Consider the following 24,556-nt stretch of genomic DNA (forward strand, 5'->3'; position numbering starts at 1 on the left):
TTGGCAATGCTAGCCACATGAATTTGAGATGCTGAGTCGCTATGTCTAGGAGATGTATAGTATAGCGCCTTGATTCTTACAGAGGTAACTGTGAATGTCAGAATCTAGCTGCCGTCTTGTTGGACTTTTTGGAGAACTCTATTGCCCTGGTGAGGTGTGAGTGGGAAAAAGAAATCTGCAGACCACTCATCAATGGAAAATATGAAACTTAAGAAACCAGTGCAGTGGGAATGGGCAGCTGACAGGCTTCAGAAGTGAAAAAGAAGGCTGGAGCGATCAGTGTTCCAAGGAAACAAGTCTGCAAACCCCTGATAAACTGTGGTAGCATTCTGAACTCTATTAACCATTTTCATAACGGTAGGGAATAGTAAAGCCCAAGGCTAGAATAAACTTGTCACTCAACATCATAACTGCAGCGAACTATCGGTTGGAAATAAACAGCCTAGACAAAAGCAAAGACATACGTCAGAGTTGTGTGACCGACTGCATGTTACCTAGTCCATTGTTTGGTGAAAAAGTGTGGCTCAACGGTTAGAGCGGCAGACCCTGAAGCAGAGATCTGGCTCTGACAGGCTTCAGAAGTGAAAAAGAAGGCTGAGCGATCAGTGTTCCAAGGAAACAAGTCTGCAAACCCCTGATAAACTGTGGTAGCATTCTGAACTCTATTAACCATTTTCATAACGGTAGGGAATAGTAAAGCCCAAGGCTAGAATAAACTCGTCACTCAACATCATAACTGCAGCGAACTATCGGTTGGAAATAAACAGCCTAGACAAAAGCAAAGACATACGTCAGAGTTGTGTGACCAACTGCATGTTACCTAGTCCATTGTTTGTGGAGAAGTGTGGCTCAATGGTTAGAGCGGCAGACCCTGAAGCAGAGATCTGGCTCAAGACCAGGGTTCAAGTCCCGCTTCGGCAGGTCTTGGGCTCAATTCCCCTTGACCAGATAATTCTCGCCTCGGTGCCTAATCTAATTCATGGGTCCCACTCTGCAACTCTGGGCAATAGCTTGCTTAATCTCCACAACGGCCCCAACAGCGCTTGGATGCCTGGCTTCACCCTGGGGGTGCTCAGGAGTGGGCGCCTCACAGGGAAAAGCCAGGAGGGGTTCCATAGCGGTATGAGTACAGCGCCTTGAGACCCTAACGGGTGAGTAGTGCGCTATACAAGTGCTAATTTACATTTGGTTTCATCACAGGCTCTGCCTTCCTCCTAGAAGATTAGCAACACAAAAGGATGATGGACGGAGTGCTGAACAATGCAAACACTCACCCCCAGTCACAGATCTGGGTTTAATCCATTGTTCTTTTGCTCACCATACCACCCCAGTTTGGGCCCAGCCATATGCAAATCAGTCTTGACCCTGTTCCCTCATGGGAACAGTCCAGCCCGAACTACCAAGCCAGGTCCTCCCTGGACCGGAAACAAGCATCCTGGGACCGGTTTCAGGGTTTCACCCTTCATCAGCCAGGCTAGCTTGAATCCAGAGGAGACAACTGTGTGACAAACTCCTTGTACACAACTGTCCAGGTAGGGCTCAGCTACTGACGTACACATGAATTAGCCTGAGCTCATTTACAATTTCATTATGTTGAAAATTGGTTTAAACATTAGTAATTCTACTATTTACCCTTCACATAACCTGTCCCTATTACATATAGGGGATATGTTGGACCCATACAAATTTTTAAAAGTCACCTTGATTGGGGAAGGAACATGGAGTTGCCTGGAGGTGGGATGGGCGACGGGAGGGGGATGAAGAAGATGAAAGAAGGTTTGAAAAGGACAGTAAATGCAAAGTGCTAAGAAATGTACCTGAGCACTCTCTCCAAGTGTTCTGGTAAACAAGTATTACCTAAAGGCAATATGTCTGGCTTTAACATGCCAATGCCTGAAAGCACAGACATGCATACATGTGCACTTGTACATGTCTGTGTGAGTTACAACTCAAAATTAGAGTGGGGGAAGAAGAAGGACTCTGAGGGCCTCATTTACAAAGTTTTGTCACAGGGCAGCGTCTCAAGCCTTTTTGCTGCACTGCCTGCGTCAAAACAAAAGGGCAGGAATGTGCCGTATCTAAAAGATATGGTGCATTCCAGTCCTTGTCCCCTGCGCTGGCACACAAATTGCTGCAATGCGCCAATGCAGGCACCCTCGCACCATGGTACAAAGGTACCTGCATTGCGGGGATGATTGTTTTTGTGCAGGAAGGGACACCTTCCTACTCAAATACAATCACAAGAGGTGTTTCCTTCCTTTTATGTGTGCTACAGAATAATGTTATTTCTCCCCGTTGTGCCACTCTTACGTCACCCCTTGGGTGGCGTAGGAAACTGATGCATTCCCAGGTTTACAAAACCTTTTAAATAGAGAATAAGTAAGATTCCATGGGTGTTGCGTGGGAACGCCCACAGCAACACCTATGGAACACCACTGACACACAGAGTAATGTGTGAAAGAGGGCCATATCTATAAGGCCATGTAAAGCCACGCAAAGTGGCTTTGTGTGGCCTTGTAGATATGGGCCTGCAGCCTGCTCCAACAGTGCGTCACAAAAAGTGAAGCACCGGCGGCGCAAGCCACTTGTAAATAAGCCGCTGAATGTTTTTAGCCAGGCAACAGAGGTTGGCACACTCAATCAATGTCTCCTTAGCCACAGCACTCATGACCACCTGGGCACAATAATAAGACATGCAGGAAATTTGTCTTTTCTGGTCTTTTAAAGCTGGAATGCTAATTAGATCCCTTTGGCTTCATTTTAAGTTGGGCTGCCATTTGTTTTACAAGGACTACATAAGGGGAAAATGTATTTCAGCATTAAAGTGATCATCGTATAGTAGTTATCACACAGCAAGTTTAACAAGCGGTGATATGTACTTCATCAATAGAGCTGGAAATTCATAACATATCGGTTATGTGTTTTTTCATGTTTTTCCAAGAGCATCACATCATTTTTGTCTGTCAGTGTAGTTTTACCATTAAGAGCTGTGTACGCCTTAGCATCTGAGTCACGTTCCATCGAAGAAAGAGATCAGGTGGGAATTTAGGGGTCAGGCTGCCCCTAACTGCAGAGGCAAGTCAATAAACAGCTATCTTAAGCTCGGACTCACACACTCGAGTCCTGAAAAAAGCGTAAAGAAATAAAGGCTAATGCAGTGAAAAAAGGGCTGCTTTCTGTCTGCAATGCATGTACGGGATGAATAATTGAATGTGACAAAAAAAGTGTTTTTTTTTTACTGTAAATATGTACAATCGTCCCTCATGCATTGTAATGGAAAGACTCTATAGAACGTGGAATGCTGAAATAGTATACGAGGTTGTTGTGAGAGAGTCCTAGGGCCATTTGTACGAACACATTTTTCCATTGACACAGAATGGGAAAAATCCTTTGCTACATCTGGCCCCTAATCACTGAAGCCAACTGTACATATGTTTTTGAAGAGAAGTGACAAAAGCTCTCCCAGATAGAGGAGCTGTGAGGCCAGATCTGAACATACTCAACAACCCTTCTCATGAACGCTTGGCAGAATCTTCAGCCCTTCGCCTACCTACCTGGTTTACTTTTAGTCACCGAGCATGCATGGCACACAGGCTTGTGCACAGAAGGTATCCTTAAAGAGAAATGCACAATCACACATTACATGCATGGTCAGCATAGATTATGTAGGAGAGAGCCTTCTAAAGCCAGGTAGTAGCCATCCAGAATGTTTTCCATTAAAAAGTAGAATATAGTTCTCAAAACAGATTTCACACCCACAAAATATACAAAAATGAAAGTCTGCCCCCCCCCCCCCAGATCTTTGATACATCGTTACACACCACTGCACTACCTATGGTTTTAATTATAAATGGTGGCAGAGTAACAACCCCAAGGCTGGCTGGTCACACCGAGACCTGAGCAGAAGGTCTGGCACTTTCTACCTACTGGCTCTATTTGGAATATTTGCTATCTAAGATCAAAACATCACGCTACACAAAGCAAGCCATCAATGTGGCACAGCCAGTCTCCACTGCTCATAAAAAATATACAGGTGCCACAGCAGTGCGTCTCAACTTACTTCATAGGGGTGAGCCTCTATATCTATCAGAAATTCGTCGACGTCCAACAAAGACTTGTAGTAGTTCATGTACCTCAAAGTCATCTCGTGCTTGGGGTTCTTCTGCAGGTAGGTGTGCGCTGCTGAGACAGCTTTTTCGATCTTGTTAGCCTGGAAGAAATAGACAGAGACGCATGGAGCTCCATGAACTGCAGCCTTTACAGTTTTTACAGTAACTTAAAATCATAAAACATGGATAAACATCGTTGGATTTAATGTTAATTTTATGTGCTGAAGTCCTATTTTTGTACAGAGCAAAGATCCACGGCAGGTAATTTGGCGTCTGCCCACTAAATAATGGTTTTCTTTGATAATTTCTTACATTTTAACATCTAGAAGGCCCAGCGCTTTGTTCTTATTTTAAACAAAAAAATGTACAGGATGCCAGATTATTCTCTGAGAGGCAATAGCAGTCGAAAGTGACGTCAGAATGATCTTGTACATCACTGAAGATGTATTAAACCAGTGAACCTGATAAGCCGAGGTACAACAAACGTTAGGCTCTGGGGAGCACTTAACATTTTGATGCTTTAAAAATATGTATTATTTACAAAAACTACTAAGTGAAACATCTGCAAAGCCTGTTAAAAAAAAGAGAAAAAAATCTTGCTATGGCATACTAGTTAAAAAAAAAGATAAAAAAATCTTGCTATGGAATACTAGAACGCATTTTCCCAAACTGTGGGTCTTGTGTGCCAATGTTTGATGGGTCCTAAATGTCAAAGCAATAAAGAAAAATATCTTTAAATTCTATATTATCTTCTCGCATTTGCTGCGCTTCAGTGACAGAGGTCAAATGTCAAGCTATGTCTTCAGACAAATTGCGGCTTATGTTTTTTAACATGAAGATTGGTGTTTACAAAATCATCTCACTTTGCAGTCAGAGAAAGAAAAGTAAAGTGAATTATTCGACAATCTTACTGAAGTACAGGGAGTGTGAAAGAAAAGGCTGTAGGAAAGCATTTTTTGCAACATACAACGAAATGTAAATAATTTTAAAATAACTATTTACATTGAGCAATTCGGAAAGCGCAAACAGAGCATATTTTTTGTGATTCTTAAGTGTGAAGGAAGCAAAGATCAAAACAAATCAAGACACTTTTTCTAGGTGATGCGCAAATGATAAATATTCACTAAACCCCAATTTCCACAAGTTATCATTTGTAGTTTTATCAGAAACACTGTATGTCTCTGCAAATTTAGTGCCCATTTCAATGGAAAATGTGCCGTCTGTAAATGAAAGTGAACTACACCATGATGTTTTAGTTACATTGGAAAAAACGCCCACCTCATGTCGATTAAAACTAGGTGGGTCGCGAACATTTGTCATGCTAAAAAGTCAGCAATGGTTCTAAGAATTCTGGAAAGCACTCATTTAGTTGCTTAGAATGATAACAAAGTGGATGACGCATGGCTTGGGCCTGGATACATTTTTCCATCTGCATGCCCTATTATCAGCCTCAAAGTTTTAATCAACCCAGGCTTTTTTCAGATTGATTAGCAAAAATTGACTGATCAAGAAATAACCAGTAACCATCACTAGAAGAGGCAAATATACACAGGTGTGCCAAGTATAAAAGGCTTAAACATTGTAAACAGATGTGAGGCAGAGGGACTTGAGCTCAAACATCTAGCCCAATACAAAAGTGTAGGAAGTTGGCTCTGTATGTGCTATTTCAAAGTAAGGAATAGCATGCACAGAGTCCAAGGGTTCCCCTTAGAGGTAAAATAGTGGTAAAAAGAGATAATACTAATGCTCTATTTTGTGGTAGTGTGGTCGAGCAGTAGGCTTATCCAAGGAGTAGTGTTAAGCATTTGTTGTACATACACATAGACAATAAATGAGGTACACACACTCAGAGACAAATCCAGCCAATAGGTTTTGTTATAGAAAAATATCTTTTCTTAGTTTATTTTAAGAACCACAGGTTCAAATTTTACATGTAATAGCTCTTTTGAAAGGTATTGCAGGTAAGTACTCTAGGAACTTTGAATCATTACTTTAGCATGTATACTTTTTACATAAAACACAATAAGCTGTTTTAAAAGTGGACACAGTGCAATTTTCACAGTTCCTGGGGGAGGTAAGTTATTGTTAGTTTCAACAGGTAAGTAAGGCACTTACAGGTTTCAGTTTTTGGTCCAAGGTAGCCCACCGTTGGGGGTTCAGAGCAACCCCAAAGTTATCACACCAGCAGCTCAGGGCCGGTCAGGTGCAAAGGTCAAAGAGGTGCCCAAAACACATAGGCTATAATGGAGAGAAGGGGGTGCCCCGGTTCCAGTCTGCCAGCAGGTAAGTACCCGCGTCTTCGGAGGGTAGACCAGGGGGGTTTTGTAGGGCACCGGGGGGGACACAAAGTAGCACAGAAAGTACACCCTCAGCAGCGCGGGGGCGGCCGGGTGCAGTGTGCGAACACGCGTCGGGTTTCCTTCAGGTTTCAATGGGAGACCAAGGGGTCTCTTCAGCGATGCAGGCAAGGGGGGGGGCTCCTCGGGGTAGCCACCACCTGGGCAAGGGAGAGGGCCTCCTGGGGGTCACTCCTGCACAGAAGTTCCGTTTCTTTAGGGGCTGGGGGCTGCGGGTGCAGGGTCTTTTCCAGCCGTCGGGAAATGGAGTTCAGACAGTCGCGGTCAGGGGGAGCCTGGGGATTCCCTCTGCAGGCGTCGCTGTGGGGGTTCAGGGGGGACAACTTTGGTTACTCACAGTCGTAGAGTCGCCGGAGGGTCCTCCCTGAGTTGGTTGTTCTCCACCAGTCGAGTCGGGGTCGCCGGGTGCAGTGTTGCAAGTCTCACGCTTCTTGCGGGGAGTTGCAGGGGTCTTTAAATCTGCTCCTTGTAACAAAGTTGCAGTTCTTTTGAAGCAGTGCCGCTGTCCTCGGGAGTTTCTTGTCTTTTTCGAAGCAGGGCAGTCCTCAGAGGATTCAGAGGTCGCTGGTCCCTTGGAAAGCGTCGCTGGAGCAGGTTTCTTTGGAAGGCAGGAGACAGGCCGGTAAGTCTGGGGCCAAGGCAGTTGGTGTCTTCTGTTCTTCCTCTGCAGGGGTTTGTCAGCTCAGCAGTCCTTCTTCTTGTAGTTGCATGAATCTAACTCTTTAGGTTCAGGGAAGCCCTTAAATACTAAATTTAAGGGCGTGTTTAGGTCTGGGGGGTTAGTAGCCAATGGCTACTAGCCCTGAGGGTGGGTACACCCTCTTTGTGCCTCCTCCCAAGGGGAGGGGGTCACATCCCTAATCCTATTGGGGGAATCCTCCATCTGCAAGATGGAGGATTTCTAAAAGTTAGAGTCACCTCAGCTCAGGACACCTTAGGGGCTGTCCTGACTGGCCAGTGACTCCTCCTTGTTATTCTCATTATTTTCTCCGGCCTTGCCGCCAAAAGTGGGGGCCGGGGCCGGAGGGGGCGGGCAACTCCACTAGCTGGAGTGTCCTGGGGTGCTGTGACAAAGGGGTGAGCCTTTGAGGCTCACCGCCAGGTGTTACAGCTCCTGCCTGGGGGAGGTGTTAGCATCTTCACCCAGTGCAGGCTTTGTTACTGGCCTCAGAGTGACAAAGGCACTCTCCCCATGGGGCCAGCAACATGTCTCTAGTGTGGCAGGCTGCTGGAACCAGTCAGCCTACACAGATAGTCGGTTAAGTTTCAGGGGGCACCTCTAAGGTGCCCTCTGTGGTGTATTTTACAATAAAATGTACACTGGCATCAGTGTGCATTTATTGTGCTGAGAAGTTTGATACCAAACTTCCCAGTTTTCAGTGTAGCCATTATGGTGCTGTGGAGTTCGTGTAAAACAGACTCCCAGACCATATACTCTTATGGCTACCCTGCACTTACAATGTCTAAGGTTTTGCTTAGACACTGTAGGGGCACAGTGCTCATGCACTGGTACCCTCACCTATGGTATAGTGCACCCTGCCTTAGGGCTGTAAGGCCTGCTAGAGGGGTGTCTTACCTATACTGCATAGGCAGTGAGAGGCTGGCATGGCACCCTGAGGGGAGTGCCACGTCGACTTACTCATTTTGTTCTCACTAGCACACACAAGCTGGTAAGCAGTGTGTCTGTGCTGAGTGAGGGGTCTCTAGGGTGGCATAATACATGCTGCAGCCCTTAGAGACCTTCCCTGGCATCAGGGCCCTTGGTACCAGAGGTACCAGTTACAAGGGACTTATCTGGATGCCAGGGTGTGCCAATTGTGGAATCAAAAGTACAGGTTAGGGAAAGAACACTGGTGCTGGGGCCTGGTTAGCAGACCTCAGCACACTTTCAATTCAAAACATAGCATCAGCAAAGGCAAAAAGTCAGGGGGTAACCATGCCAAGGAGGCATTTCCTTACACAACCCCCCCCCCCAAACGAAAGAGGATGAGACTAACCTTTCCCAAGAGAGTCTTCATTTTCTAAGTGGAAGAACCTGGAAAGGCCATCTGCATTGGCATGGGCAGTCCCAGGTCTGTGTTCCACTATAAAGTCCATTCCCTGTAGGGCGATGGACCACCTCAACAGTTTTGGATTTTCGCCTTTCATTTGCATCAGCCATCTGAGAGGTCTGTGGTCAGTCTGAACTAGGAAGTGAGTACCAAAGAGGTATGGTCTCAACTTCTTCAGGGACCAAACCACAGCAAAGGCCTCCCTCTCAATGGCACTCCAACGCTGCTCCCTGGGGAGTAACCTCCTGCTAATGAAAGCAACAGGCTGGTCAAGGCCATCATCATTTGTTTGGGACAAAACTGTCCCTATCCCATGTTCAGTGGCATCTGTTTGCACAATGAATTGCTTGGAGTAATCTGGAGCTTTTAGAACTGGTGCTGTGCACATAGCTTGCTTCAGGGTGTCAAAGGCCTGTTGGCATTCTACAGTCCAGTTTACTTTCTTGGGCATTTTCTTGGAGGTGAGTTCTGTGAGGGCTGTCACAATGGATCCATATCCCTTCACAAACCTCCTATAGTACCCAGTCAAGCCAAGGAATGCCCTGACTTGAGTCTGGGTTTTTGGAGCTACCCAGTCCAGAATAGTCTGGATCTTGGGTTGGAGTGGCTGAACTTGGCCTCCACCTACAAGGTGTCCCAAGTAAACCACAGTTCCCTGCCCTATCTGGCATTTGGATGCCTTGATAGAGAGGCCTGCAGATTGCAGAGCCTTCAAAACCTTCTTCAGGTGGACCAGGTGATCCTGCCAGGTGGAGCTGAAGACAGCAATATCATCAAGATAAGCTGCACTAAAGGATTCCAACCCAGCAAGGACTTGATTCACCAACCTTTGGAAGGTGGCAGGGGCATTCTTTAAACCAAAAGGGCATAACAGTGAACTGATAATGCCCATCAGGTGTGGAGAATGCTGTCTTTTCTTTTGCTCCAGGGGCCATTTTGATTTGCCAGTACCCTGCTGTTAAGTCAAAGGTACTTAAGAATTTGTCAGCCCCTAATTTGTCTATGAGCTCATCAGCTCTAGGAATGGGATGAGCATCTGTCTTGGTGACAGAGTTGAGACCTCTGTAGTCCACACAAAACCTCATCTCTCTCTTTCCTTCTTTGGTGTGAGGTTTGGGGACTAAGACCACTGGGCTAGCCCAGGGGCTGTCAGAGGGCTCTATTACTCCCAATTCCAGCATCTTGTGGACTTCCACCTTGATGCTTTCCGTAACTTGATCAGACTGTCTAAATATTTGTTTTTGACAGGCATGCTGTCTCCTGTGTCCACATCGTGGGTGCACAGGTGTGTCTGACCAGGGGTTAGGGAAAAGAGTTCAGCAAACTGTTGTAGGACCTTCCTACAGTCAGCTTGCTGTTGGCTAGAGAGGGTGTCTGAGTAGATCACTCCATCTACTGAGCCATCTTTAGGGTCTGATGAGAGGAGATCAGGGAGAGGCTCACTCTCAGCTTCCTGGTCCTCATCTGTTACCATCAACAGATTTACATCAGTCCTGTCATGGAAGAGCTTAAGGCGGTTTACATGGATCACCCTCTTGGGGCTCCTGCTTGTGCCCAGGTCTACCAGGTAGGTGACCTGACTCTTCCTTTCTAGTACTGGGTAAGGGCCACTCCATTTGTCCTGGAGTGCCCTGGGAGCCACAGGCTCCAGAACCCAGACTTTCTGCCCTGGTTGAAATTCAACCAGCGCAGCCTTTTGGTCATACCACAACTTCTGGAGTTGTTGGCTGGCCTCAAGGTTTTTACTTGCCTTTTCCATGTACTCTGCCATTCTTGAGCGAAGGCCAAGTACATAGTCCACTATGTCTTGTTTAGGCTCATGAAGAGGTCTCTCCCAGCCTTCTTTAACAAGAGCAAGTGGTCCCCTTACAGGGTGGCCAAACAGAAGTTCAAAGGGTGAGAATCCTACTCCCTTCTGAGGCACCTCTCTGTAAGCAAAAAGCAGACATGGCAGGAGGACATCCCATCTCCTTTTGAGTTTTTCTGGGAGCCCCATGATCATGCCCTTTAATGTCTTGTTGAATCTCTCAACAAGGCCATTAGTTTGTGGATGATATGGTGTAGTGAATTTATAAGTCACTCCACACTCATTCCACATGTGTTTTAGGTAAGCTGACATGAAGTTGGTACCTCTGTCAGAAACCACCTCCTTAGGGAAACCCACTCTGGTAAAGATACCAATGAGGGCCTTGGCTACTGCAGGGGCAGTAGTTGACCTAAGGGGAATAGCTTCAGGATACCTAGTAGCATGATCCACTACTACTAGGATGTACATATTTCCTGAGGCTGTGGGAGGTTCTAGTGGACCAACTATGTCCACACCCACTCTTTCAAAGGGGACCCCCACCACTGGAAGTGGAATGAGGGGGGCCTTTGGGTGCCCACCTGTCTTACCACTGGCTTGACAGGTGGGGCAGGAGAGGCAAAACTCCTTAACCTTCTGGGACATATTGGGCCAGTAGAAGTGGTTGACCAACCTCTCCCACATCTTGGTTTGTCCCAAATGCCCAGCAAGGGGAATATCATGGGCTAAGGTCAGAATAAACTCTCTGAAACCCTGAGGCACTACCACTCTCCTAGTGGCACCAGGTTTGGGATCTCTTGCCTCAGTGTACAGGAGTCCATCTTCCCAATAGACCCTATGTGTTCCATTTTTCTTGCCTTTGGACTCTTCAGCAGCTTGCTGCCTAAGGCCTTCAAGAGAGGGACAGGTTTCTTGTCCCTTCCACAACTCTTCCCTTGAGGGTCCCCCTGGGCCCAAGAGCTCAACCTGATAAGGTTCCAGCTCCATAGGCTCAGTTCCCTCAGAGGGCAGAACTTCTTCCTGAGAAGAGAGGTTCTCTTTTTGGTGTTGTGTTGCAGCTGGTTTCCCAGCTGACTTTCCTTTTCTCTTGGTAGGCTGGGCCATTTTTCCAGACTCCAGCTCTACTTTTTCACCCTGTGCCTTGCACTGTGCCCTAGTCTTGACACACACCAGTTCAGGGATATCCAGCATGGCTGCATGGGTTTTCAGTTCTACCTCAGCCCATGCTGAGGACTCCAGGTCGTTTCCAAGCAAACAGTCTACTGGGATATTTGAGGAGACCACCACCTGTTTCAGGCCATTGACCCCTCCCCACTCTAAAGTTACCATTGCCATGGGATGTACTTTAGTCTGATTGTCAGCATTGGTGACTGGATAGGTTTGTCCAGTCAGGTATTGGCCAGGGGAAACCAGTTTCTCTGTCACCATGGTGACACTGGCACCTGTATCCCTCAGGCCCTCTACACTTGTCCCATTAATTAAGAGCTGCTGCCTGTATTTTTGCATGTTAGGGGGCCAGGCAGCCAGTGTGGCTAAATCCACCCCACCCTCAGAGACTAATGTAGCTTCAGTGTGACACCTGATTTGCTCTGGGCACACTGTTGATCCCACTTGGAGACTGGCCATTCCAGTTTTAGCTGGATGGGAGTTAGAAGTGGTATCTTTCTTGGGACAGGCCTTGTCTCCAGTTTGGTGTCCAGACTGACTACAGTTACGACACCAGGCCTTTTTGGGATCAAAGTTTTTACCCTTGTACCCAGAATTGTTTTGTGAAGAGGCTCTGGGCCCACCCTCCTGTGCAGGTTTTTGGGGGCCTGTAGAAGACTCTTTACTATCTTTGTTTTTGGCTGTCTCACCACCTTTCCCCTGGGGAGGTTTTGTGACCCCTTTCTTTTGGTCACCCCCTGTGGAAGTTTTGGACACCCTAGTCTTGACCCAATGGTCCGCCTTCTTTCCCAATTCTTGGGGAGAAATTGGTCCTAGGTCCACCAGATGCTGATGCAGTTTATCATTGAAACAATTACTTAATAGGTGTTCTTTCACAAATAAATTGTACAGCCCATCATAATCATTTACACTATTGCCTTGAATCCAACCATCTAGTGTTTTTACTGAGTAGTCTACAAAGTCAACCCAGGTCTGGCTCGAGGATTTTTGAGCCCCCCTGAATCTAATCCTATACTCCTCAGTGGAGAATCCAAAGCCCTCAATCAGGGTACCCTTCATGAGGTCATAAGATTCTGCATCTTTTTTAGAGAGTGTGGGGAGTCTATCCCTACACTTTCCTGTGAATATTTCCCAAAGGAGAGCACCCCAGTGAGATTTGTTCACTTTTCTGGTTTCACAAGCCCTCTCAAAAGCTGTGAACCATTTGGTGATGTCATCACCATCTTCATATTTTGTTACAATCCCTTTGGGGATTTTCAACATGTCAGGAGAATCTCTGACCCTATTTATGTTGCTGCCACCATTGATGGGTCCTAGGCCCATCTCTTGTCTTTCCCTTTCTATGGCTAGGATCTGTTTTTCCAAAGCCAATCTTTTGGCCATCCTGGCTAACTGGATGTCCTCTTCACTGGAGTTATCCTCAGTGATTTCAGAGAGGCTGGACCCTCCTGTGAGGGAGCCAGCATCTCTGACTATTATTTTTGGAGTCAGGGCTTGAGAAGCCCTGTTCTCCCTAGATAGGACTGGTGGAGGGGATTCTTCCTCCAGTTCACTATCCTCCTCCTCTGTGTTATCCACAGAGGGGTTGGCTCTATCATACTCTGCCAACAGCTCCTGGAGCTGTACTTTGGTAGGTCTGGAGCCCATTGTTGTTTTTCTTATGTTACAGAGTGACCTTAGCTCTTTCATCTGGAGATGGAGGTAAGGTGTGGTGTCGAGTTCCACCACATTCATCTCTGTACTAGACATTATTCTTCTAAAAGTTGGAATGCTTTTAAGAATCTAAAACTAGTTCTAGAATCTAATTCAAACTTTTACAATCTTTTAAACTCTAAAAGAAATGCTAACAGGGACTAACACAAGGCCCTAGCAGGACTTTAAAGAATTTAGAAAACTTTTCAAATTGCAAAAATCAATTTCTAATGACAATTTTGGAATTTGTCGTGTGATCAGGTATTGGCTGAGTAGTCCAGCAAATGCAAAGTCTTGTATCCCACCGCTGCCACCAATGTAGGAAGTTGGCTCTGTATGTGCTATTTCAAAGTAAGGAATAGCATGCACAGAGTCCAAGGGTTCCCCTTAGAGGTAAAATAGTGGTAAAAAGAGATAATACTAATGCTCTATTTTGTGGTAGTGTGGTCGAGCAGTAGGCTTATCCAAGGAGTAGTGTTAAGCATTTGTTGTACATACACATAGACAATAAATGAGGTACACACACTCAGAGACAAATCCAGCCAATAGGTTTTGTTATAGAAAAATATCTTTTCTTAGTTTATTTTAAGAACCACAGGTTCAAATTTTACATGTAATAGCTCTTTTGAAAGGTATTGCAGGTAAGTACTCTAGGAACTTTGAATCATTACTTTAGCATGTATACTTTTTACATAAAACACAATAAGCTGTTTTAAAAGTGGACACAGTGCAATTTTCACAGTTCCTGGGGGAGGTAAGTTATTGTTAGTTTCAACAGGTAAGTAAGGCACTTACAGGTTTCAGTTTTTGGTCCAAGGTAGCCCACCGTTGGGGGTTCAGAGCAACCCCAAAGTTATCACACCAGCAGCTCAGGGCCGGTCAGGTGCAAAGGTCAAAGAGGTGCCCAAAACACATAGGCTATAATGGAGAGAAGGGGGTGCCCCGGTTCCAGTCTGCCAGCAGGTAAGTACCCGCGTCTTCGGAGGGCAGACCAGGGGGGTTTTGTAGGGCACCGGGGGGGGACACAAAGTAGCACAGAAAGTACACCCTCAGCAGCGCGGGGGCGGCCGGGTGCAGTGTGCGAACACGCGTCGGGTTTCCTTCAGGTTTCAATGGGAGACCAAGGGGTCTCTTCAGCGATGCAGGCAGGCAAGGGGGGGCTCCTCGGGGTAGCCACCACCTGGGCAAGGGAGAGGGCCTCCTGGGGGTCACTCCTGCACAGAAGTTCCGTTTCTTTAGGGGCTGTGGGTGCAGGGTCTTTTCCAGCCGTCGGGAAATGGAGTTCAGTCAGTCGCGGTCAGGGGGAGCCTGGGGATTCCCTCTGCAGGCGTCGCTGTGGGGGCTCAGGGGGGACAACTTTGGTTACTCACAGTCGTAGAGTCGCCGGAGGGTCCTCCCTGAGTTGGTTGTTCTCCACCAGTCGAGTCGGGGTCGCCGGGTGCAGTGTTGCAAGTCTCACGCTTCTTGCGGGGAGTTGCAGGGGTCTTTAAATCTGCTCCTTGTAACAAAGTTGCAGTTCTTTTGGAGCAGTGCCGCTGTCCTCGGGAGTTTCTTGTCTTTTTTGAAGCAGGGCAGTCCTCAGAGGATTCAGAGGTCGCTGGTCCCTTGGAAAGCGTCGCTGGAGCAGGTTTCTTTGGAAGGCAGGATACAGGCCGGTAAGTCTGGGGCCAAGGCAGTTGGTGTCTTCTGTTCTTCCTCTGCAGGGGTTTGTCAGCTCGGCAGTCCTTCTTCTTGTAGTTGCAGGAATCTAACTCTTTAGGTTCAGGGAAGCCCTTAAATACTAAATTTAAGGGCGTGTTTAGGTCTGGGGGGTTAGTAGCCAATGGCTACTAGCCCTGAGGGTGGGTACACCCTCTTTGTGCCTCCTCCCAAGGGGAGGGGGTCACATCCCTAATCCTATTGGGGGAATCCTCCATCTGCAAGATGGAGGATTTCTAAAAGTTAGAGTCACCTCAGCTCAGGACACCTTAGGGGCTGTCCTGACTGGCCAGTGACTCCTCCTTGTTATTCTCATTATTTTCTCTGGCCTTGCCGCCAAAAGTGGGGGCCGGGGCCGGAGGGGGCGGGCAACTCCACTAGCTGGAGTGTCCTGCGGTGCTGTGACAAAGGGGTGAGCCTTTGAGGCTCACCGCCAGGTGTTACAGCTCCTGCCTGGGGGAGGTGTTAGCATCTCCACCCAGTGCAGGCTTTGTTACTGGCCTCAGAGTGACAAAGGCACTCTCCCCATGGGGCCAGCAACATGTCTCTAGTGTGGCAGGCTGCTGGAACCAGTCAGCCTACACAGATAGTCGGTTAAGTTTCAGGGGGCACCTCTAAGGTGCCCTCTGTGGTGTATTTTACAATAAAATGTACACTGGCATCAGTGTGCATTTATTGTGCTGAGAAGTTTGATACCAAACTTCCCAGTTTTCAGTGTAGCCATTATGGTGCTGTGGAGTTTGTGTAAAACAGACTCCCAGACCATATACTCTTATGGCTACCCTGCACTTACAATGTCTAAGGTTTTGCTTAGACACTGTAGGGGCACAGTGCTCATGCACTGGTACCCTCACCTATGGTATAGTGCACCCTGCCTTAGGGCTGTAAGGCCTGCTAGAGGGGTGTCTTACCTATGCTGCATAGGCAGTGAGAGGCTGGCATGGCACCCTGAGGGGAGTGCCATGTCGACTTACTCATTTTGTTCTCACTAGCACACACAAGCTGGTAAGCAGTGTGTCTGTGCTGAGTGAGGGGTCTCTAGGGTGGCATAATACATGCTGCAGCCCTTAGAGACCTTCCCTGGCATCAGGGCCCTTGGTACCAGAGGTACCAGTTACAAGGGACTTATCTGGATGCCAGGGTGTGCCAATTGTGGAATCAAAAGTACAGGTTAGGGAAAGAACACTGGTGCTGGGGCCTGGTTAGCAGACCTCAGCACACTTTCAATTCAAAACATAGCATCAGCAAAGGCAAAAAGTCAGGGGGTAACCATGCCAAGGAGGCATTTCCTTACAAAAAGGTAAAGGTTTTTAATTGCATCATTCTTTCACATGCCTGTTGGAAACTGGAAAAATTATGGATTTGGTTGGGTCTGATATCTCCACGTATATAGGCTGTGGACCATATGTTAATGTTTTAAGAGTACAAAATTGGATTCCCATGTGGACAGTCCTTTAAAGTTGCTGTGGCCATTGTTACTGGCCAGCAAGAGGTTATATGCTACAAAGGCTACGACTCACACTGAATTACTCGAGGAGTGTGTTTTTGTGAAAAGCAGGTCAGACAAAAAACACTGGCTATGGAGAGGAATATCTCAGATGAATAATATATTTAGTTATGTACAAGATGATAGATTGTTTCACAACGTGAAGCCGTTCCACTGAGATAGTCATTATCAGTGTACAATGCATCTCTTATGCCACAAGAGAACAATTCCTCTGCTCCGAGCAACTTTTAGTGAGAATGTGGGATATACAGGACAAAGTACTTTCTACCAGACATAGTGAGTTTACGGCAAGTCACAGAGGAGTTCTCTGATCATACAGAAGCGCAAGGCTGAAGGCCGAGTTCCTCAAAGAACCTATGGGACTCCTCTGTGACTAGTAATTCCTTTTTTAAATTTCAAAGACCTCATGTGGACAATACCAATACTTCTGGGTTGCTTTGAGTACGCCAGTGCTTACCTTGGGTTGCATGTCTAGTCAACCAAGACATCTGCTTTACATTTTTGATGCTGAACTATCCTTTAAATAGCAAGTTAACAAACTGACATCACCTTGCTTTTTGCTGCTTAGGTCCCTAAAGGTGTTGCCTTTTATTCCCTTCCAGCTTCAGAAATCAGTAGTCATTGCTCTGGTTCTCTCAAGGGTTGATTATTGTAATGCCCTGTACATGGGCATTCAACAATTGCCACTCAAAATGCTCCAGGCGCAGCAGAATACAGCTGCTCGCCTCCTAATGAAACTGCCTAATTATGAGTCGGTGTAAAATGCTCTAATAGAACTCCACTGGCTGCCTGTAAAGGAACGGGTAGCTTTTAAAGCACTGCGTCTAGCCCATAAGGCTAGACTTAACTGTCTGGCAAGTGAAATCAGATGGCATCAACCAAAACAGAAACTTGAAATAAGCTGCATCTTTTTCAGTCCCCAGGATTAATAAAGTCTCCTGGGGTGGCCGTAGTTTTTCATGACTGAGGTACTTTACTCCATATAATGCATGATGACTGTAGGGCATGGCATGCTCTGCAGGATAATTCCTAATTTTTTTGTTTTCACCGTTCCATTTTAATACATATGTTACCTATAGGGCAGGTCCTAAACAGCCCAAAGGGTAGAGTACACTGTGTTTTAAAAAGGTGGTGTAGGAAAGTGACATCTTTCTAGCATAGTTACACCCACTTTTTTCCCTGATGTCAGTGTGTTTAGACAGTAGTTCACTGGGATCCTGCTAATCAGGGCCCCAGTGACTGTGCTTTCTTCTCTTAATTTGGTTGCTGGTAAACTTTCTACACCTACTATTGGAATACTGGTGCACTTATGTAAGTCCCTAGTATATGGTATCTAGGTACCCAGAGCATTGATACACCAGTGGTCCCCCATGGGCTGCAGCATGTATTGTGCCAGCCATGCTTTGCATTCTTGACACAGGACTACGCATCACAGACCCACCACTCCTTGGAACTGCAACTGTGTGAAGTATCCTCAGTGTGGGACCTTGTATCACAGCCCAGCAACTTCACAGAACTACAGCTGCATTACGCAACCTTGACACAGGACCTCACAAAGCACTGCAACCAGGACTTAAAGTACTTTGATCAGCAGACCTAACTTGGTCTCGGTGTCCGGCCCTTACACCATCATAGTCGGTCCGAACTTGTGACTTTGTCCCGGTCCAGTGTGACCAGATAACTACAACTGGCACTTTGTGCTTTTTACTTAAATCTTTAAAATTGCATATCTCCGGTTTTACTAATTGGATTTTGTTGCTTGGGTGCCATATGATTTATTAAATTTTACTCTATTTTTCTAAATTGTTGTGGGATTTTTCTTGTGTTGTATCTTCACTTTATTACTGTTTGAAGTGCTGCAAATACTTTATACACTGCCTCTAAGTTAAGCCTGACTGCTTTTGTTTCAAGCTACCAGAGGGTTAAGCATAGGTTAATGTGGGGTTGCTTGTGTTTCACCCTGACAACAATTGTGGTTGCTGCTTGACTAGGGTTACACCTTCCCCTCAACCAGTACCCCACTTTCTTACAGTGACCCTCTATCACTCAGGCTCTTCAATAATAGTTGGCTCAGTCAGAGTGTCACAGAAACATAAAAAATGAGCACTAACCTGCTTTGCACACACTTCTTCCATTTTCAACTATTTTAAGTGATCTGGTAAGGCAGTGGTCATAATGCGTCACTTCACATCACAGCACAGATTTTTTGCACGAAGTTAAAACCAAGCAAAATGGTAAGAGTGACAACATTAATGTGAAAAAACTTGTGATTCATCAGTCCTTGCACAGTAATTCTAAATTCTGCAGTAATACAGTTTCCAGTATTAATACATGATTTAGCACAGAATTTTAAACAAAGTAGTTGGTGTAGTTGGTGCAACTCTCAATGTCTGCTGCAGGAGATCTTGTTTTGCAAATATGAAGAGCATATTTGCTATCCTATTCTGTAGAAATGGCACACATTTTAACCCAATCCTTACTCTGGTAAAGCACATGTTGTACACACTTAAAAAACAAGTCTAATTCTGGGGTTCAATTCACACCTTCCTATGGATTCCAAAATTCTTATGTGATATATTTAAGTTGTTGTGGTCTATATATAGGGTTGTGTGCCATTACTGGCTTCGTTTGAGGTTGATTAGTAGAGTGACGTGTAGGTGGTTATCATTGTCCTCTTGGATAACTTGGAGGAGGTCTGATAGCACTAGTCTATCCAGTTGTTTTATATTTGTATAAGAGAAAATGTGATTGGGAAGCTTACCTGTTGCTTGTTTCTGCTTGAGGTGAGATTCAACCTCAACATTTTCTAGTGTTTAAGTTGTTAAGGAATATAAATCCAGTAACATTGACATCTACGAGCAATAGTTTCCTACAGAGGTATGAGAGATTTTAGTAGTATTCAGACACTTTTGGGTCCCCGTTCAAAGGAACTAAAATGTTACAATATAGATCGACTCTGCTTTGATATGTCTAACCTTTGTCCTATTTTCTCAGGAGCCCTGATGGTAAGGGGCGATAACTTGACAGGTCAGAGCTCATGAAGCTGATAATCTACTAAAAAGACCATAGAGCCCAAGACTATTTTAAAAACCCAAAACCCACTTCCCAAGGTGAACTAGGATCCCCACTCACTGATGATCATGGCCTTAGGTCGCCAATTAAAGCAAGCAAACTATAAACTTTCAGTGTCTATTAACTGGGGAAGGGGAGCTGAACACGACTAAACGGAACACCAGTGATAGCCCAAGTCAGTCTCCGAAAGTGAAAGTCACTACAAGGGGACTGTTTGTGGTTCCTGGGAGTAGGGCAGCACCTAAATTAAACACTTCCCCTCCCTCAGGGTAGAAAACCTTTTGGAAGATAGCTCATAAATGGCTGGTAATGTCTGATACTGAATCACTGGGACTTAAGATTAAGGGATGACATTAAACTGCACCTGTCAGATCTTGAAAGATGTTTTATATGGTACTAGGGTTCATGGTGGTCAGCCTCAGCCAATGGGGTTCTACTCTGAAGTCAGGCATAAGGCTAAAATGGGTGCCTTTCTCTTGTACTGGGAAAGGATGATACAGTCCAGTATGGTCCATTTTGAGTCAAAGCAAAGTAGACCATTTACAGCCTTGGAATGTCCACAAGGTCAGTGACCCAATAGGGGAGCAAATGGATTAGGTTTGGTTCTTGCCAGCTTGTCTGAAAGAGCTACATAATTCCAAGGGGCATCAGTTCCTTGAAATTACTTTTACAAAGGATCAGTCTTAAATACGTGTCCTACTCATCTGGGCAGAGTTCCTCTCTAAAACAGGAAATGGCGCTCCTCTTTCTTCTAGGGAAGATCAGGGCAGCAGAACACCCTTAGTGACCTAGGCCTCTTCCCTTGGAAGGTGGGGAAGGGCGAACAGCACATATCAGAATTTAAAGTGTGGCTGATGTGGGGCATTCACTAAAAAAGTGGCAACTGTTTTATCTGCTAAACTTGGGGGTCCAGTTCTCTATTTAGAATTGAACTGTAAGATATTGGGGTATGAGATGAAAGGGAAGGTACCCACCTCAAGTAATAACCACAATCCTACTTAGGATGAATCACTAAAGTCACTAAGTTGTCCTGTGCTCAACCCCCGGTAACTATGGCACAGAGCAGACAAGCTTAACTAAAAGGCAATTTGTAAAGTATTTTGCAGTACTAAAACCGTCATAGAATTGAGGTGCAAAAGAATAAAAAAAATTGAAATGTGCCCACGGGGAGTGGCCACCAATGTATACGATGATAAATGAAATTGACTAATGATGAATTATTAATGTACTAAGTATGATTTTGTACTGGCATTAAGAGTTATACGTTAAGATGTCGTTAGAAATTAATAACTAGGCCTTAGTTAGCATGAGTCGGGGCCTAGCTGCCCGGTTTCATATTCATGTGTTTTTCTAACGTGCAATGTGCTGAATTGCTGAAGGACATGTAGCTGTATTTTTCCAGATGCTAGAATATGTGTGTAACCGTAGTAAATTCTTTCTCATGAGACTCGACTTGCTCAAGGAGACATTCTTCCTGAATGCAACAGTGTAAACTTGTAACAGGTACAAGGTCGCCTGAATTGGTAAAGACAATGGAACTACTGACTGAGCCTGAGAGAATAAGAATTTGTACCTGACATTCTACTCGTTGGAGACGTCAATTACAAGAGCCAATAAACTACCTGAGAACTGTTCTAGAGTGACAATTCTAGTGAGGTGATTACCTGATTATTGGATGGAGATAATGATGCACCAAATTTTGCCCAATTGGAAATTAGGGGACTGTACAACAAGTTTGATATAATCCTGTGACGCGAGGGGATATCAGCCATTACGTGCCTTTGCTATTACCTAGACACTTCGTCACTCTGTCTTAAAGACTTTGCTGTTTAATTCTTCAAACCATCCTTATCTTTGTCCTGCCTGATTCCTACTTTTCCTCCTTATAAGGGAAGTGTCCTGTATTGCCTGTCTTGCTGAACTTTGCTGTGTCTCCTGGCTGATGGCGAATCAACTGATGTCCTGAGGACGAAGACTGACTCTGTATGCTGACCCATTACGGAGGGTAACTATATGATAATGAAATTGTAATTGTTTGTTTGCCTTTCCTTTCTAGGTACCAACTGCTACCTTTTGATAGAGACCATAGTTAGATGTTTTCTAAATTTGTGTTGCTAAATTGTTTTGCATGAAGCCCAACGTGCCAATGCTAATTCGAGGTTAGTTAAGGAGTTCACTAAAACGGACGCAAATAGACAAATGACTGAATCAATGTTTTGTTGAATAATGCGCTAATGATACTCTGTTAAAGTTAATCCATGTTGAGGTCGTGCTTTGTTCTAATGTTTATGATCTTTGCCTTGATGAAATCTTATTCTAGTTGCCATGTTGTGACATTGCTGATGTGTTTTCTGGTTTTGAGACTAATAAACTTGCTAGTAGAGTGTAATCAATAGGGAATAAAATAACGTAAATCTTACAACTTTTTTGTGTGGTTATTCATGGTTGAAGGGTCATGGTGAGATCAAACTTTATTAATGCATTTATCTAGTTTACTTTGACATATTGGTTAAGGAGAAAATTATTGACCTGGTGATTTATATGCTGATTAGTTGTCTCGTCCTAAGGTGTCTTCAATCAGGGTCAAAAGATTCATTGGCCTAAAACTAGTCCCAGACAAAGTAAATTATCTAAGACGGGACGTGTTATCAGTTCTGGTAGCAGAGGACGGTTTAGGCCCTTTGGGGCCCTAGGACGAGGGACCTTTGTTTTAGAAGTATTTTCGAAATAATGCAAATTGGAAAGATGATGTGCCCCTAAGTCCTAAATAACTTTCCCGGAATCTCGGAGCTTGCTGAAGGGAGTTGGGTATGTTCTCGGCGTTCTAATGATAGATATGTGTGACGTAGAATTTGCGCTTGCTCAGCTTATGCATATCGCTGGTGAATTATGAGGTTTGTGAGAATTTAGGTTAGCCAATGTTTTAGTAGGCGTGGGTGTACTCCGCAGTATGAGAGTAGGGAAGTCGGCTAACTTCATGTGAGTGTGGCACTTTGTGCTCAATAATTGTCCATGTGGTTGTTGGTGATGTACGGACCCGGCGTGGTCTAAGACTCTGGAGTATATTGATAAGTGTATGAGACACTTGGTATATGTTGTAATTTGCGCTGTTTAATAGGTCAATCGGGCGTGGTTGACGAGTCGAGTTTGAGTCAAACTGTGTGAATGAAACCTTCGATGGAGATTTGGTAAGTTCTAATGTGTACTAGGACGAACCATTGACAAGTCGAGAGTAGAATTTGCGGGTCGAATTCTGCTTGTGGGTGCGGGATCTGAGAAGGAGAGAGTAGCGGCCGAGGCTTCAAGTGAAATCTCTGTAAAGTTCTGAAGCGATTGTGTTACCCTTCCTGTAGTATACCTGCAAATTTGAGTTTTTGTTAAGGTGCTCGCAATATATTGCATTAGTTTTGTGTGGATTTAGAGTGAGGAAGACAAGCCGTAAGACTTTGTCAGCCGCAGTGTGTGTGGGTGTGACGTCATTGGAGCTGCGCTGGGATAGGTCAGCTAGTGAGAAGGGTCGCGCACGGATTGGCAGCCATCCGTGAGAGGCAATTGGTTGAGAAGGTAGGCGAAGAGTGTTCTGGGAACTAGTCACTTCCTGATTCGATTCTGAACAAAATAAAAGACGCAAAAATGAAGTTTTTCAAGGCTTTAAAGAGTGCTTTGAGGGGAGATGCATATATTACAGCAAGTGTGGGGGAGCCTACACCGCCAGAGGATACTCCGGCTTATGCCGTAATGGAGGAGAAGGGGGTCGTGCCATGTCTTTGGCTAAAGCAATGGTGGAAGTTAACAGAGAAAGATGGGTGTTTGGCGTTTCCAGAGAATGGAACCATTCTAGAGAATTTGAGGAAAGCATTAAATGAGCAAAAGCCGCCTCGGAGACCAGCTCAGTTTGAGGCGTTAGCGATTTGGGATTTAATGGCCATGCGACAGAGGCAACAGAAATTCGAGAGGAAAATGAGGAAAGCAGAAAAGACTCTAGCGGAGGCTAGGTGGGATAGTGAGACTAAGATGTGGAGAAGGGAAATCATAGACGGAGTTAGGATGTTTCCGGCAATAACTCAAGAAGCCGGAACACAGGGAAGAAAGGCAACTTGTAAAACAGACAAGGGTTCTAGTAGGCAAAAGGAGACTCAGAAGTCATGGGTGGATGCAGACGATTCGGATGATGATGAGTTTCTCAATCAGTTGTTACATGATCGACCACCAACATATGCCATAAATGACAACAGACCGAGTACTAACGCAGGTCCTGTAAGTTCGTCACAGAATCAGGGGATCACGAATACAGTACAGACAAATAATACTACCACATCAGCTCCGATACAGAATGGTGCTAGTGTATCCACTGCACCCGAGACGCAGATACAGTTGCAGCCACCACCAGTTCAGCGGCTCTACCCTGATGTCCCAGTATTAGAGACGACTACGAGTTTGATGGTGCCGTCTGATCCATTATACACAAGATCAAAGTTAGTGCACATGGAGCCAACTCCACAATTGCTGCCGCAGCAACAGGCGGTTCCGAATTATACCTCAGTCACAAGACCGCAGTCAGTTACGGCACCTGTAATGAATCAAGCTATGGGAGTTAATGCCCCACCAGGATTGTGAAATGGCCAGGCACCAGCTGCTATATCTTTGCCCATTATCGTTGGTCCGCCAGTACCGCTATATGCACAGGCAAAACCTAGTGTGTGTGACCAAGGAGTAATGACTCAAGAGGTGATAAGAGGAGGGTTCACAGGAAGCTCCCAAGGGATGACACCGGGAGAACAGATAGCGGAGAGATCTAGATCCTTGTTGGACTTCAGTCTGATTGGGGTTCCTTTAGAGACAATGAGACAAGCAGGTTTGGGTCTACTAACCCCACGGGTAATGAGTGCAAACATGTCGCAAACCTGATGGTGCAGGCTGGAAATATCTTGTTGCAAGGCTTGACAGTGCAACAGTTGAATGAGTGGTTAGACAAGCTTAACACTCCACAGACTACTCCTGCGACAGCAGAGCGATCAGAAAGAGAGGAATACCTGAATTTTGTGAGGTTGGGAGTGGAAGCAGCTGAGCTAGTAGAAGGGAGCATGGGAGTGAACAGA

General features: G+C 45.5%; 1 protein-coding gene across 1 annotated transcript in view; it reads right to left on the reverse strand.

Moving 5' to 3' along the window:
* Nucleotides 1–24,556, reverse strand: part of P3H4 (prolyl 3-hydroxylase family member 4 (inactive)) — a 102,063-nt gene that overhangs the window by 56,285 nt on the left and 21,222 nt on the right. Inside the window, exon 2 of the mRNA XM_069237657.1 lies at nucleotides 4,061–4,210. Within this exon, the coding sequence (XP_069093758.1) occupies nucleotides 4,061–4,210 (150 nt within the window). The remainder of the gene's footprint in view (nucleotides 1–4,060; nucleotides 4,211–24,556) is intronic.

Source organism: Pleurodeles waltl, chromosome 6, assembly GCF_031143425.1.
Source record: "Pleurodeles waltl isolate 20211129_DDA chromosome 6, aPleWal1.hap1.20221129, whole genome shotgun sequence".
Lineage (NCBI taxonomy): Eukaryota > Metazoa > Chordata > Amphibia > Caudata > Salamandridae > Pleurodeles > Pleurodeles waltl.